We start from the raw sequence: 17,173 nt of genomic DNA on the forward strand, positions 1-17,173 counted from the left end.
GCTAACGAGATACCCTGGATTAACAACATCTGTCACAGACACTAATCTACCTTTCCTTACTGTCGAGCTACAGTCAATGTGGCCCAACTATTAAAACACTGAAGCTGCTTAAAATTTACTGAACAGGTGCATAAAATAAGGGAACAGCAACCACTCACCTATAGTGGATCAATGCATGGAGCACAGAGAAACGTAACAGGAAACAGAATTAACAGTAGCTTTCGAACACTACAGTGGCTCTCACAAAAATCTCCCGGTTCTCACCACCCACCTGTTTTTCATTTCTTCTAGCTCAGCATTTCTTCACACTGACTATTCCTTTCTTCGCCCCCTTTTAGTTTTCTACATCTTTAATTTCCCGACATGTATCTCTATCACATACAATGCACTTACCTTTTTGCTCTTATTAATTTGTGCACAATGTTTTAACAGTAATCTCTTTCTTGCTTATTATCCTATCTTCCACCTTAAAGCTATCATGTTTACAAACCTCGTCTGGTGCAGTCCACAACAGTCAGTCAGTCTTTACGTCTCATCCCGTCGAGTAAGTCTGCACTGACCTGGGATTCTGGGTGACTTTTTAGAACTCTACCGCTTTTCCTGAACCTCACCAGTCCTTTTCCTTCACCCCTCTTCCTTCCCCTTCAGCCCTTCCGCCAGAAGGAGCCACTGCCTCCAAAAGCTCACATACATAGTAACTATAATAGGTGTGTTCTCTTGCCACCACATGGTCAGTAGATTTTTTTATCTATCCACTTACATTATACAATTCCACTAACTCAGTATTTCATGCAAAATAATAATAATATAGAATAACATAAGTTAAAAAAAACTTCCTGGCAGATTAAAATTGTGTGCCGGACCGAGACTCGAACTTGGGACCTTTGCCTTTCGTGGGCAAGTGCTCTACCATGTCTCTGCAATATCCTTTCTTTCAGGAGTGCTAGTTCTGCATGGTTCGCAGGAAAGCTTCTGTGATGTTTGGAAGGTAGGAGACAAGGTACTGGCAGAAGTAAAGCTGTGAGGATGGGGCGTGAGTCGTGCTTGGGTAGCTCAGTTGGTAGAGCACTTGCCTGCAAAAGGCAAAGGTCCCGAGTTCGAGTCTCGGTCCGGCACACAGTTTTAATCTGCCAGGAAGTTTCATATCAGCGCACGCTCCACTGCAGAGTGAAAATCTCATTCTGGGAACATAAGTTAAAGCCTAAAAGTCAAGAAAAACACACACTTCTAACTTTGTATTCAGTATCTAAATCCTACACTCAAAAGAAGACTTCTGCACACTTACTATATTTTGTAGTATTTAATCATGTCACACATCAGTTCGTCAATACATTGTTTCTGTGTACATCGTAACTCACCTATGCAGACAATTCTGTACCACAAGAGGCCATATCATGTAGCTACCACCATTAGAAAGCTAAAAAAGTTTAGAGAAATGCCATCCAGTGCACGTACCTCCACCTCTACCCTCTGGCGGATGATGACGATGTTGGTGAGTTCGAGCTCCTTCTCGCAGCGGTCGAGCGCCGCCTGCTGGTCGGTGGGCAGCTTCGAGCCCTTTGTGAGCTTCGCCTTGTACAGCTCGGCATACTGCCTGCACATCGTCCGATGTGCCTTCATGTGCTCCCAGTTCCAGTTACGACGGCGCCGCCGCACTTCTTCCTCGAGCACACACTGGTATGCAAATTTCCACCTGTTAACAAGCCAAAGTATTAGGTCCGCGATGGCTCGAAAGCTACGTGCTTGTTTACAAATGTGACTAGTAAGGGAAAACCAATGCAACGGCGCAAAACATTATGCTATCTTCAGTTTACAAGTGTTAGATAAAAATACGGTATTTATTTATTTAATCGTGTCCAAGCCATAGGCAACCCACATATTACATATACACCCAAATACAAATTCCATACACATATGTATAAATAAAACAAACCCAAAATGGGGAGTCACATTACAATATAAAGACAAACATAGTATATATATCATATCACATCCCGCCAAAATTCAGCGCATTTAACTGCCACTGCCGTACCATTTGCCAGATCATCTTTCCTGCGCACTTCCCCCATGTTGCTGCATTTCAGGAGGTGGTCCATTGTTTGGGTCTGTCCGCACTGGCACGTGTCCGTCCCATCTCGGTGTCCCCATTTACACATGTTTACGTTGCATCTGCCCACCTCAGTTTGTAGGCGGTTGAGGGTTCTCCATAATGGCCATTTTAGTTCATTTCCAGAGGCCAATTGTTCGTTAGGTGAGATTAGAGGTGCCTGGTCTCCCGTAGGCAGTGTTGCTTGCCATTTTGACAATCTGGCCCTTTGTTTTGAGGTTTCGAGCGGCTGAACTGAGGTGAGGAAACTCAGTCTTGATTTTAGACGTGTGTGTGGAGGGTTTTGTCCGAAGAGGGGATGGCGCTGGTTGCGCAGCTGCTTCAGGTGCTCTGCTTCGCTTGCTATAGCTCGTCTGATGTTGGGTGGAGTTATGCCACTAAGCAAATAAAGTTGGCTAACCGGGGTGGGTCTTAGGCATCCCGTGATTACGCGACAGGCATCGTTCAGCAGAGGATCCACTCGTTTTGCATGCGCTGATTTTTCCCAAACTGGGGCAGCATATTCAGCAACCGAGTATTCAGCAACATCATAGAAAATACATGCTCAAACATACTGTATTTATCAGAGTATAAGATGACTCCCCTTTTAAAAAATTAGCATTATGTTGTTTCCAGAATGAGATTTTCACTCTGCAGCGGAGTGTGCACTGATATGAAACTTCCTGGCAGATTAAAACTGTGTGCCCGACCGAAACTCGAACTCGGGACATTCTTCTGTAGCACCACATTTCGAAACCTTCTATTTTCTTCTTGTCCAAACTATTTATCGTCCATGTTTCACTTCCATACATGGCTAAACTCCATACAAATACTTTCAGAAATGACTTCCTGGCACTTAAATCTATACTCGATGTTAGCAAATTTCTCTTCTTCAGAAACGCTTTCCTTGCCATTGCCAGTCTACATATTATATCCTCTCTACTTCGACCATCATCAGTTATTTTGCACCCCAAATAGCAAAACTCCTTTACTACTTTAAGTGTCTCATTTCCTAATCTAATTCCCTCAGCATCACCCAACTTAATTCAACAACATTCCATTATCCTCATTTTGTTTTTGTTGATGTTCACTTTATATCCTCCTGTCCATTCCATTCAACTGCTCTTCCAAATCCTTTGCTGTCTCTGACAGAATTACAATGTCATCAGTTCAACCTCTGAGTTTTTATTTCTTCTCCATGGATTTTAATACCTACTCCGAATTTTTCTTTTGTTTCCTTTACTGCTTGCTCAATATAAAGATTGAATAACATCAGGGATAGGCTACAATCCTGTCTCACTCCCTTCCCAACCACTGCTTCCCTTTCATGCCACTCGACTCTTATAACTGTCATCTGGTTTTAGTACAAATTGTAAATAGCCTTTCGCTCCCTGTATTTTACCCCTGCCACCTTCAGAATTTGAAAGAGAGTATTCCAATCAACAGCGTCAAAAGCATTATATCTATTTTAAACTAAGGCATTTATTAATTTTCTACATTTTTATAATACAAGAAGAAATAAAACAAACAAAAAGAAATGGTTTACATTAATTTTTATCTTCTCTACCTTTTTTGCTAACTAAGCCCGTCTGCCACAGAGTCACTACTTTTAATCGCCACAATCATCCTAGAACAGTTATGACATTTATATCTACACTGTCACATATACTTTGCTGTTTCTTTCAAATACATTGCAGTATCTGAGGTTGTAGTTATGTTGGAACCTGAGAACGCAGATGTTTTTGCCTGAATACAAGCCAGATTTCACTCTTATACTGACGTGAAAATGTCTGTTGCTTCCACACGTATCAGCTGGCAACCGCTCCCTCATTGGCTGCGCAGAACCAGCAGTTAACACACCCTCGTTAATTCTCGTCATAAATCGCGGTGAGCATCAATGACATGGTTGCAGGAAACATGTACTCATAAGTATGCCACTGGACCCTATCTAGGCTTTTACCATCTCCTGCAGAAATGTATGTCATTGTTGTGTATTTGTCCAATCTTAAATTCAATTGAAATGGGCTCATGCAAAGTCCTGTTATCTAGTTATGTCTGTCAGTACTATCTCCATGAAGGGTCTTGCCGATGTAATTTATTCTCATAACAACAATTACAGTCAGTTTAATACGATTTTTTTAAATTTATTTATTTACACTTAACTGTGGGTTAATTTTCTTTCTTGTTTCATCTGCATCTGACTGTCACCATCTTGTTCCAAAGCTGATTAAAAGGTGGTAATATGTTACCCAGTATTTTGATATTGGAGCAGTGATCAAATTTCTCATTTGCAAACCGCTTGGTAAATCATTATAGTACCTTATAATCAAATAAAATATTACCTCGCATCCAGAATAAACTAACATGTTTTGAAGGACAACATGCTTGCCTTTCAATGTTAACTCTACTTAAACAGCACCATAAATGTTTGTGTACAGTATCCACACATGTATGAGAACTTTAATTGCAAACCTGTTCAAATAGAACAAGAGTTTGTAAGATTATAGCAATAAATTTTATGTTTTTCTGTACTTCACAAAAGTGTCAAATTTTAAGCGTAACAACAACTGTTGTGGTGGCTAGTCGATAGTTTCTCACGTATCCCTTGCAGCAGTATCGTAAGAGTACAAATGTCACTTGCTCGTTCGAGCAAGATCAATACTGCATAGAGCACTTTGGCATATCACAAAATTTTTGAACTTTTTGAGTGCGAGTACCGTTTGCCCTACCTATTCTTCACAATCTTCAAAATAAATGTGCATGTAATTTCAATAGCCCAAGCTCCAACTGTATTTGTAAGAAAATCCCTATATCAATCTATTAAACAATGTAAAAACATTGACCACAGCAGCAATAGTTTTAGTTTAATATGCTAACATAAGTTGACCTCGTAGTTTTCAAGTGACGAATTTGAAGAGAGTGTGTGTGTGTGTGTGTGTGTGTGTGTGTGTGTGTGTGTGGGGGGGGGGGGGGGGGGGGGGGGGGGAAAGAAAGAAAGAAAGAAAAGAAAATGGGGAGGGGGAGAGGGGGGGAGAGGGGGGGGAGAGAGGGGGGAGAGAGGGGGAGAGGGGGGGGAGAGGGGGGGAGAGGGGGAGAGAGGGGGAGAGAGGGGGAGAGAGGGGGAGAGAGGGGGGAGAGAGGGGGGAGAGGGGGGAGAGAGGGGGGAGAGAGGGGGAGAGGGGGGGAGAGGGGGGGAGAGGGGGGGAGAGGGGGGGAGAGGGGGAGAGGGGGGAGAGGGGGGGAAGAGGGGGGGAGAGGGGGGGAGAGGGGGGGAGAGGGGGGGAGAGGGGGGGAGAGGGGGGGGAGAGGGGGGGAGAGGGGGGGAGAGGGGGGGAGAGGGGGGGAGAGGGGGGAGAGGGGGGGAGAGGGGGGAGAGGGGGGGAGAGGGGGGGAGAGGGGGGGAGAGGGGGGGAGAGGGGGGGAGAGGGGGGGAGAATCTTATAATGGAGTATATAGGGTAAAGGACGATGCTAGCTATGCCTGCAACTAGCAATGTTCTATTTGACCATGAATGGTACCTGTTCAATGTCCTCAATACATTACAATGTCAAAGGTGGTCAGAACAGTGTTCATGCAGTTGTGAATGCATTATATCAGTGCTAAGTATCCTCAAATGTGGGCAAATTCTTTGTGTTCATATAGTGAGGTGCTTCTGTGATCAGTGTAGCTGAAGTGTTGTATGTTTCAACAAGAATTGTAAAGATTTACAGCACACACAGAGAAAATGAAAAAAATCTCCTCCACTAAGTCACAATGTGAGCAAAACTGTGTGTTAGGTAACATGACAGATGGTCACTGAACAGGATTATGACAAAAGGTACAAGGACAACAGTTACGAAAGTCACTGCAGAATTGAATGCCCCATTCGCGAACTCTGTCAGCATTAAAACACCAAGAAGAGAGCTTCATAAGCACAGAATCGCAGGGTAAGCTGAATACCAAAACTATTCATCAGAGATGCAAACCCCCGTAACAGGAAAACATTGTGTTGACGCCTTGGTACCTGGACAATGGTGCAATGGAAGAAAGTAATTTGGTGGTTCGGTCACGTTTCACACTGTTTCCAACTTCTGGGAGAATTTGCAACCCAAGAGTGGAATACGGTGTGGGTTTGGCAATGATTTGGGAAGCCACATTGTGGTATTCCATGGTTCCTGTGATTACTGTGTAAGGTCACTTTACTTACAACCATTATGTGACAATGAATGTTACATTTGTATGTATAACACTACCTTCCTCAAAACTGTACCTAATACTTCCCTTTCACATTAAGTTGGACTGTAATTTAGTTGGTCCATAAAGGCAGTCCAAAGTAAGTCTCGTCTCCTTCACATAACACCTGCACATTCAAACATCCACACTGTAACATATTGTGAAATAAATGTACTGATATGGTGTAATCTAACTATGGTTTTTCAGTTTTATTATAACATTGTATAAAAGTTATAAAAAAGAAAAAAAAGAAAGAGAATCAATGTAGCTCATGTGTACAATCTGTTATTGGTGCTAATATATCACACGATGTATTTGTTACTACATCAGTATTATTGTATTTTTTAGATTGACTGGCACATCTCATTAAAAAGCCCAACATAATTTTTTGTAGTTTGGACTTCATACTGTAATTTCTAATATTATGTGAAGCATGACATGATTTTTGAGTTTTGATTCACTACTTTTAGTAATATAGTCAATGTGAGAATAACGATCATAATATATCAGTGAATATTGTGCCATTAGCTTACTTAATGTTACTGAGCATCCGTAGATAGGTTCTAAAGATCTTTGGTCACACCTTAATAGGTGTGCCTATACCATGATATGGCAGCTTTTGTGTCGGCTAATGGATGTAATCATGTACATTACTGTATTGTTTTTGTGCCACCTATGCACAGAAACATGATGTATACCTGTCCATATGGGACTTCAGTGTGAAATTCAAACCACGTATTGTTTCTGGAGACTCCTCGCACCATTGAGAGGTGAAAGCTGAGCAAAAACAGATACTGAAAAATCTGTAGTCCAACCAAGAGTTGATCCCTTGACCTCTCTGTTTCCAGACACATGCTTTACTGCTAGACCACTTTATACAGATAGTTTCTTTATAGGTGCTGATGACTGAGGTTGTGAGTATCAAAATATGTGTCTTGTACGTCCATAGCTTTTGACTGCATAGACTTGCAAACTAAAAATATGTATAACACCAATGGACTGAATACTGCAGTATCTGACAAATTTCAAATTGGTACCTCTACCCAATGCTAAGGAAAAAAGTCTCTCATCAGGTGTACAGATGGACAAACACACAAAGACAAACAAATAGCAACAAAAAAATTATTGATATACTTACAAATTAGCAATTTTCATAATTTTTTTATTGTACTATGAACTCTTGCTTCTTGTCAAATTTCATGATTCTAGGTCAACGGGTAGTACCTAACAGGTTTGATGAGTAAGTCTGACAATGCCAAAAAAATGTGACAAATGGCTATATCTTTTCACAACACTGACTTGGAAGCTTCAATTTTATAAACTGCCAAGGAACCATAAACCTTAGACTATGACAAATTTCAAGTTGATATATCTACCGGTCTCTGAGTAAAAGGTGTCTTAACAGTAGGACAGACAGACTGAGTGATTCTGTAATAGATCCATTTATAGCAACTGAGGCACAGATTCCTAAAAAGCAACCAATCAAATTAAATTTTAGTAACAATTTGCTTGCACAAACCATGCAAATGCAAGCTGTAGAAAAAGTATATCAACACCAACTAACTCATTATGTCACATAACCAAATTTGAATCTACATAATCATATAACCAACTTACACTGGATCAATTGTGCTAAAATACGTATCTTGGAATGGGTAAAACCAGAAGTTGCATTTTGCTCGATGTAATGACCTGTAACTGTTTCATTACTAAATGAATGTGAATGTGAAGTAGTGAGCTTTAAGTATCCAGCCCAAAATAATAAAGTTTAACACGTTATGTAGGTTCCATTTCTGCAATAAGAAACATTTGCTTGCGAACAAAATAATTCATCACAACTACAAGAAAAGTAATGGAAAATTTACCATTGCTTGTAGTGGCCTCGATAGGAACTCAAATGGGGGCGATACTTCCGGTATTGGGCAGCACGGTTCATGCGGTCCATGGACTCCAGAAGCTCAATCAAGTCTTGGTACTGCTCTTTGCTGACACCTGCAACAGTAGGTACACAGTTAAAACTGCGTCAACCGTTCTCCATCCTAAGAACGACAGTTTCAATCATTAATTTTAAGATCTGTTTCAATTTAGCACTGAACAATCATTGCTGTTTACTGATGCATGTTCCACTTGACATAAACAGATATACGTACCATACCTGACAATATACGCCTGATAAACACTAAAAACTCATTACGAAATAATGGAGGCAGTAGGATAAAAATATAGGGAATGAAAGGTCATTTACAACCAGACCACAGTTATAAAGTCAAAGGGCATACAAGGCAAACAGTAATCACGAAGGGACTAAGACAGAATTGCAGTCCATCCATAGAATTGTTACTCAATATGTATATCGAACAAGTGCTTTTTTTTATAAAAAAAAAAAAAAAAAAAAAAAAAAAATTAATTAAAAAAAAACACACACACACACCACAATCAACTGAAGAGTAATTTGGAAAATGGGCAAAATTTCAGGGAGAAGAAACAAAAATTATGAAGCTTGCCACTGACATTGTAATTCTGTCAGAGACAGCAAAGGATTTGAATGATCGGTCAAATGAAGCAGATAGTGTCTTGAAAATAGGTTGTAATATGAGCATCAGCAAAAGTGAAACAAGGGGAATTTAGTTGAATTAAGTCAGGTGATGCTGAGGGAATAAAATCATGAAATAAGACACTGAAAATAATAGATGAGTTCTGCTATTTTGGTAACAAAGTGACAGACAACTGCTAAAGTAGAAAGCATATTATTGTGGGTTGGCAGGAGAGCCAACACCGGGTTGCAAGAGGAAGCCGAAAGGAACGCATTTTAGCTCACGCAGGCTGGCGTGAGGTCTGTAACAAGACAAGGAAATTATGATTCAGCATCAATAGTAACTGGTAATGGCGCCTTGCTAGGTCGTAGCAAATTACGTAGCTGAAGGCTATGCTAACTATCGTCGCGGCAAATGAGAGCGTATTTTGTCAGTGAACCATTGCTAGCAAAGTCGGTTGTACAACTGGGGCGAGTGCTAGGAAGTCTCTCTAGACCTGCCGTGTGGCGGCGCTCGGTCTGCAATCACTGACCGTGGTGACACGCGGGTCCGACGTATACTAATGGACCGCGGTCGATTTAAAGGCTACCACCTAGCAAGTGTGGTGTCTGGCGGTGACACCACACATATAAAATCCAGGCTGGCAACAGCAAGAAAAAACATTTCAAAAACTGAGAAGTTGGGCAGTACTTAATGCAAATTTACGTGTTATAGTGGTCTTCATGAAACTAGGCAGTTCAAGGTCACCTCTCCTACTTACAGCATTGCTAGTTAGTGATAATTTCAAATGTTGGTAAAAAATATTTGATGCATCTACTTTTAGTCTAGAATATGATATGAAAATTTCCAAAAGACAATTTGTCCCACTCATTACCAGAAATACTAACAACTAAGGTTACAAGAAATTGTCAAGAAAAGTATTTTTGTGCTTCAATCTGTGGAAAAAGTAGTACTAACATATTTAGACAAAAGAAGTAAGAACACTAAAAATGTACAAACATTTTATAGTGAGAACATGTGAAAACATACAATAAAATACCATAACCGAAGCGAAATTTTACAAAATAGATTCACATTCTGTGACTAAGCGTTAATGTCAGCTGTTTGCCACACACATCAAAATTTGTGCCAGACCTAGACTTTAACTCAGATTTTCCCGCTTATTGCGAGTGCTCCCCTTAACCACTTTGGCTATCCAAGCATGTGTTCAGGACAGACAAACTTCCACATGTCACAGTCACAACCCTTATACTCACTCAGACAAGCGTTCTACTGTTGAACTAAGTAGCCCACTGGAAAAAAAAATGTTCTGGCTTTGGTGAAATATAGACTCTTGGAAACCTTCAGACAATTTTCTCAAGAATTTTTGGGAGTTATATCAAACTGCTTTGGGTGATGAATATTTGAATTCTGAACTTCACATAACATAAATATAAACAATACAAAAACCTGATTACTGTGCGGTGTCCTTGTCGGTGTAGCTTGTCTTTTTTTGGAGATGCCATTGCAAACATTCTTACTGCAATAAACACAGAATTATTTTATTGTATTTATAATTCTCAATCACCCCTGACAGAATCGTCTTCTCCACCTTCCATCCTGTACAGTGGCAAGCAAACTACTTTCCCCAACAACCAAAAAACAATCAGTTAAGTAGTTAATAATATAGCTGAGGTTTGCAAGACATATTGAGTCTCATCTTTACCTACGATACTCATGGAGGCTGAAGCACTGAATTAAAATTTGTACCAGCACCTGAATTCGATTCCAGGTCCCTGCTTACTAGGCGGATTTGATAATTACTGTGCCACTCTGGCACTGCGGCTACCAAAGTTGCACGAATTACACTAGTACATCTCCATTCCTCATACTAATTCCAGTTCACACCTCCACCCGGTGCTGGTACAAATTTTAATTCATTACTTCAGCCTATACCATTATCGTAGATAAGAGTGAAACTCACCATCTCTCAGGGGCATCAACTGTACATGATTAATATATCACCTATGCCTGGGGCACAGGTAGGATTAACTCCATTTCACTCATTGCTAAGGCACTATTCCAATACTGGACAGTCTCGTCAATGAGGATGTGAGTTTATAAGAGGACTAGCAATGGGCTTAGGTGTGAGTTGCAATCTGTATGAGGGAGGGAGACATACTAGGGAATTCGTGTAACTATGGTAGCAACAGTGCCAGGAATTACAGCAGTTAGCACACCTGCCTAGGAAGCAGGAGATCCAGATTGCAGTCCTGTTACTGGTCAAATTTTAATTAATTGCTTTAGTGTACATCATTATAAAAAAATCCTAACAATTATGGTTTTACATAAAAACAGATAACAGAACAAAGTTATCTGTCCAAGTGCCACGTTATAGTGGAAACTTGAACAATAACTAAAGGACTCTGTACAGCAATCACTCAGAGAACAATATCATTCATTTTTCATCATCATCATCTGAATCTAAGATTTACTATTCTACCCCCACATCCATTCACTGCATGCCAGCTTGTGGTAAAAGGCAAATCAAGTATCACTTCTGACTATCTTTCCCCCTCTTTTCTGTTCCATTTGTCAACAAAGCATGGGAACAACAAAAGTTGGTAAGTTGTCTAATGAGCTGTAATCCGCTCAATTTTACTGTAGCGTTTCTTTGCAAGAAATATTTGGGAGGAGGCAATGTTGTCGACTCTTCTCAGACTGAAGATTTTCAGATTTTTGTCTATTACCCTGTTAGTGATGTAGATGGCATTCTCACAGCATCTGACAAAACTAAACCGTGACAAACCACACAGCTCTTCTCTGGATCAGCTTCCTCTACTGATCCTACCTGGTAAAGGACCCAAACCAAAAAGGAATACTCAAAAACTGGTTGAACGATGGCTTTGTAAGCCACCTACTTTGTAGGTGGTGCAATACATTTATTAAGAATCCATTTAAATACTCTAATATTTAAGCTGTGTTTGTTACAATATGACTGTCCCCCAGTTTAATCCTAGATATTCCATGACTACTAACTAACAGCTAACTCTGATTTGACAACAGCCCGTGCTACCTTTGTCATACATTTACGTTGTAAAATGCCATTATTGTTTGGCACTGGCTTGGCTGCCTCCACAATGTTTTTAAACATAGCTTTATAAAATCTAATGTAATAAAATGCCTTTCTGGTAATATTTTAGTTTGCTGTGAAGTTGCCTTTTCATGGCACTACAAATTTTTATACCTCGTGTTATCCATTTAAGTCTATTAGTTCGCCCCCCCCCCCCCCTTATGGTTCTAAGAGGGAAGGTTTCACTGAACATTTCAAGGAAGCTAGTTAAAAATTTCTCAAAGCTATTACTTCTTACAGAGTGGTTATAATACCAAGACCAGTATTTCTGTTGTTTCAGTGGTACGTCGTTTTAATGGAATGTCTCTGAAGCTGAAGATGTGATTAAGTTTTCCAATCTAGTGAGGAAGAGCATTCCAAAATTGGGTCCTTGATACCAAAAAGGGCTTAGAGAAGATGGGCTGTCAGAGAGAGGATTTTGCTCTAACTGGAGCGAATGTTTCTATCATGTCATTCGGTCATTAACAATGAGGACATTCTACGAATCACAGGTGTAAATTTTAGGCGACATGTGAAAACAGGAAAGTTATTTCAATGTTCTAGAGCACTGTTAGAAAATAAAAACATCAGAAACATATTTAATGTCACGGTATACAATTTTTTTTCTTTTTTAATATCTAAGAAATATTTCCGTTTTAAGATGTAAAAAATTTCTGATGATGGCAAATCTTCACTAATACAGCATAACCCTGAATTAATGAACCAACTTTTAAGGAAATCCTCCTTTTAACAAATATTTCTGTTGGTCTCAGTGAACCTCTCATAAGAACAATATTATTTCTCCCAGCTTTTAACGAACTCTGCTTTAAGAAGAAGTCCGCTTTTAAGAAATAAACAGAAAACATTTTGCAAATTGAAGTCTAGTTTTTACATGATTCTTAACATGTTCTACTGAGCTTCCGATTTCTTTCCACTTCACTCCACACAAGTCACAATTTTTTACTGTGATAATCAATTCACCTGTTCGATGTGTGCCTAGATAATAGTCAATAAGTCAACTTCCCTTTCAGCAGTACCAACACGTGCATTGAAAGAATCAGAAATCAATTTCCATTCAACTTACGTCACATGATCTGATATCACAATCACAGAGCCTACAAGTACAAAGCACAGTAAGTATTTTTGTTTCATTACTAGAGTGTTGATGTAATCAATTTTACCTTTGTGGAGTTACACGCTTTGAATGTAGAAAACTTACAGTACAGCAAAACCTGATGACAATCTTTTTTACGAATCTTCCCAACATGGCAAAGAAATACAATTTTGCACCATCTACATGTGCAGCATATTCAAAAATAAGGAAGCATTCTTAAGTGATGAAGCTAACAATTCCTGTGGTGCAGTTTCAAAGGCTAAGAAGTAGAAGAATTTCTATTAGCAGAAACATATGCAAGAGCAGGCTTGTGAAACAGCTCTGAAGATCGGCACTGAAATTTTTAGTGGATCAAAGCACTGGGTGGATTGCTTTTATAAAACATCAAACTGTCATTTCAAATTTTAAGTGGAAAAAATGAGGCTCTGGTCACAGAAAGTGTGAACAAGTGGAAGAACATCAAATTGCTATGACTGATACAGGGTTATGAGCCCATACATATTTTGAAACTAATGAAACTGGCAAAACTTTCTGCAAAATCATATTCTGTTACGGGAGAAAAATGCCACGGGGTTAAAAAAAGTAAAGAAAGGATGATGACCCTATTGAGTGTAAACACTGATGGAAGTGAAAAGTTGCTGCCACTATCAATCAACCAGGTGTTTCCGAAACATAGAAACTCTACTTTGCACAACAGTAGCCCCTGGAGATGTCGGCAACAACATTTTCAGGTGTTTAGACGCTACAATGGGTGCACCAGGAAAAAAATTGTACTTATTACTGACCTATGCCCTATGAATCATAAGAAAATGTAATTTCTGAAGAATATGAAAGCTGTGTCCTTTCTCCAAATGGCACAGTTAAATCCAGATACAGAGTAGCATGTGTGTAATAGTCAATTTCATTCTCTGAGAGGAAGGAAGTGATGAGATTCAGCATTTACAGGCTACACACGTTTGTAGTTGCCTGGAATTCTGTACCACAACAAATTGTTTCAGAAACCATAGATGTGGCAGGTCAGTTGCTGTTGAAGACAATGTCGTTGAATACGAAGGATGGAGTAGCAAAACTTATATTTATTAAATGCAACATTTCAGGGCATTGTTTGTTGTGATGATGACATCCTGACTTCTATATCCAAGATTTATGCCAGTGAAATGCATATGAAAAAAATACAAGTACGAGCTGGCAGTAACAATGAAGGTGACGACAATGAAGATGAAGAAGAAGAAATGCATTCCATCAAGTCCCACTGTTCCTTATCAAGGAATTTAGGAACTTATTTTCCTCTTTTACGAAAGAGGAATCAATTTTAACTAATATCAACAGATGGAGCAACAATTTCTTTCACTACAATATGCTGGAAAGACAAAATAAATGTAACCTACTGATTTATAAAAAAAAAAGTGAAGAATGTGTTCTGCGAGAAGTGTAATAATTGTATACTTACTGTAATTAAATATGAACCACACAAAATTGCTAATTTTGTAATTAAGCAGCCCTTATATCATCTCAATATGCTTGATTTATAATTCAGGATCACTCATTCCATGCACTCTGTCAAAACCCCCATTTAAGGAAAACCTCTATTTACAGAAAAAAATATTTGGGTCTCCAGAGATTCATTAAAAAAGCATTTTATTGTACAGTTTGGTTAAAATAAACATGTGTTTTGCTTTGGACACCATCAAAATATACCCACAAAAAAGAACATGTGGCAGGAACTCACCTACTGACAGCTTCTCCAGAGCAAAGTCCAGCAGCATCTTCGGTATACTGAAGTTGGAGCCATCCTGTTCGGGCTTAGGGTTGATACGTAACTTTGCTGATGAATTTATTGGTCCCAACACTGGAAACACAATTATTGTGTCACTTCACATCTAAAAATTATATCTGAAATGCTGCCAAGCTTGTAGCCATTGAACAGAGGTATGGTAAAATCGGTACACAGTTAAAACATATCAAAGTGCTGTGGTATCACTCTTAAACTAAACTAGCTTAGTGCCCACTGCTTCACTTGTGTTGCATAGTTGTCACAATAAAAATAATTTTATAAACATGTATTATGCATACTGAAAAATTAATACATTAAAGAGCTGTTTCTTTTTCTACACAAACTTGACAAAGCCAATGGGTCTTGGTAACTTTTAAATAGCTTTCTTTGATTTAGTTCACAAATTGCAACATGTTCTAAACTTTTCACATTAATTATGACCATAGAAGAGAAGAATGGTCTTTTCTGAATCTGCTTCAGACCAATAAGCAATTCCAATAGCTGGGGTCTGAGGTTTTTGTTAGCCCTCCCATTTAATTTCAGTTCTTATGGTGATACTGCAATGGAAATTTTCGTCCCTTGCAACGTCTTTATTTGTACCTGAGAAGATTTAGCTTTAAAATTTTAAATATAACAAAATATTTTCATAAAAAATTTTATCCCCTTATGGGATGAATTTCCAAAAACACAAACTCTTTTTTATTTCTAGCTGAGAAGTCAAATACCAATTTTCATAGATTATAGATGTAGTTTTAAAAATTCTTTAGTAGTTCTTTAATAATGATTTATTTTCAAAAACTTTTCACCCACTACTTCACCCCCTCAATGGTTGAATTTCCAAAGATGACAAGACATTTATTTCTGGCCAAGAAACCAAATTCCAACTTTCGTAGTTCTAGCTTCAAAATTGCCTTAATAGTGACATATTTTCGAAAAATCAGTCCCCTACTTCATCCTGTTATGGGTGGAATTTTGAAATATTCCTTCTTAAATGATGCCTCCAGTGTAATACCAACACCCTGTTTCAAGTTTCTATCACTAGCAGTTTGGGCTGCGCGGTGATGAGTCAGGGAATCAGTCGGGACACTTCCTTTTATATACAGAAGGAAACAGTTACTTTCATATCCTTCCTATTTGCAACTTTGTTTCAAGCTACAACTTATTATCGATGGTAATTTACATTTCAGTTACATCAAATGTGTAGTTAACTTCACTGAGAAATTTTTGTTTTACATACGAGCTCTACTTTTAAAATTTCAGAGCACGGTGTGCTACAAAAATTTCATCCCCACTAATTATCGTATGCTCAGATATTAACAGTAATATGGTGGCTAGTGACTGAACCACACACAGTACAGCTAACTAGTTTCAGTGTCTTTCCAAAGAGTGACTCTGTTTTGAATCTCTATCACCTATGAAGTGTTAAACTGTGCTACATTTCTGCCTCACGCATTGTAGTCAAATCATTAAAATTAAAGTAAGACGACAAGTAGCGTGCAGCGATTCCACCGTCAATGCAGGAGCACACCCAACCCCAGGAGAAGCAGCTGCATTGCCAGCACTGCAGACATCGGCAGTCTCACCCACACTACTGTGTCGGTGTACGCTCCACTCAATTGTACGAGCAATCCCTTATGCCATTGCTGCAGCCGTGTTTAAAAAAATTCAAAATATGATTGAACTTCTCTTCTACTGTATTTCTTTCCCCATTTCAACCAATTGTTCCCCAACACTCCATTTGAAACTCTGAACAACCTCCCCTTCTACCAGTTCACTGAAGTACAAGAATTTTTATTTCCCATCTGTATGTAATTTCTTTTATTTTTTATCTGGCAGTCACAACCAACCAATTATAACCAGAGTCCATATCAGCCCCTAGAAATGTTCCAAGTATACAATTAGTTTTCCAAATATCTATCTTACAATTATACAAGTTATTTAAAAATTACTGGTGTCTTGATGGGTCTTCGACATACACTTCCATATCCTATACAGTCCTCCATCACAAATTTTTGTCTTGCGAGTTATCAAAAAACTTCTACTGCAGCTTGTTTTTTGTCTAGAACAGGAATAGCCGAGCAGTGGAAAATCCAGGATGGAAAGTAACAATACTGTGAAAAGGAAAGTTGCTACTCACCATGTAGCAGAAATGCCGAGTCACAGATAAGCACAACAAAAGAAGACTGTCACAAATAATAGCTTTCAGCCAGTAAGTCCTTCATCAGAATTAGATGGCGCGCGCGCGTGCGCACGCCCACCCACCCACACACACACACACACACACACACACACACACACACACACAGACAGACAGACAGAGACAGAGAGAGACAGAGAGAGAGAGAGACTGTAGTCTCAGGCA

The 17,173-nt window shown here is 39.2% G+C and overlaps 1 protein-coding gene across 1 annotated transcript in view; it reads right to left on the reverse strand.

Annotated features, from left to right (window-relative positions):
- Nucleotides 1-17,173, reverse strand: part of LOC124552247 (vacuolar protein sorting-associated protein 13-like) — a 494,948-nt gene that overhangs the window by 462,844 nt on the left and 14,931 nt on the right. The window contains exons 6-8 of the mRNA XM_047126529.1: nucleotides 14,767-14,886; nucleotides 8,164-8,290; nucleotides 1,456-1,693 (exon numbers count right to left, since the gene is read on the reverse strand). Of these exons, the coding sequence (XP_046982485.1) occupies nucleotides 1,456-1,693; nucleotides 8,164-8,290; nucleotides 14,767-14,886 (485 nt within the window). The remainder of the gene's footprint in view (nucleotides 1-1,455; nucleotides 1,694-8,163; nucleotides 8,291-14,766; nucleotides 14,887-17,173) is intronic.

The sequence above is a fragment of the Schistocerca americana genome, chromosome 10 (genome assembly GCF_021461395.2).
Source record: "Schistocerca americana isolate TAMUIC-IGC-003095 chromosome 10, iqSchAmer2.1, whole genome shotgun sequence".
Classification (NCBI taxonomy): Eukaryota; Metazoa; Arthropoda; class Insecta; order Orthoptera; family Acrididae; genus Schistocerca; species Schistocerca americana.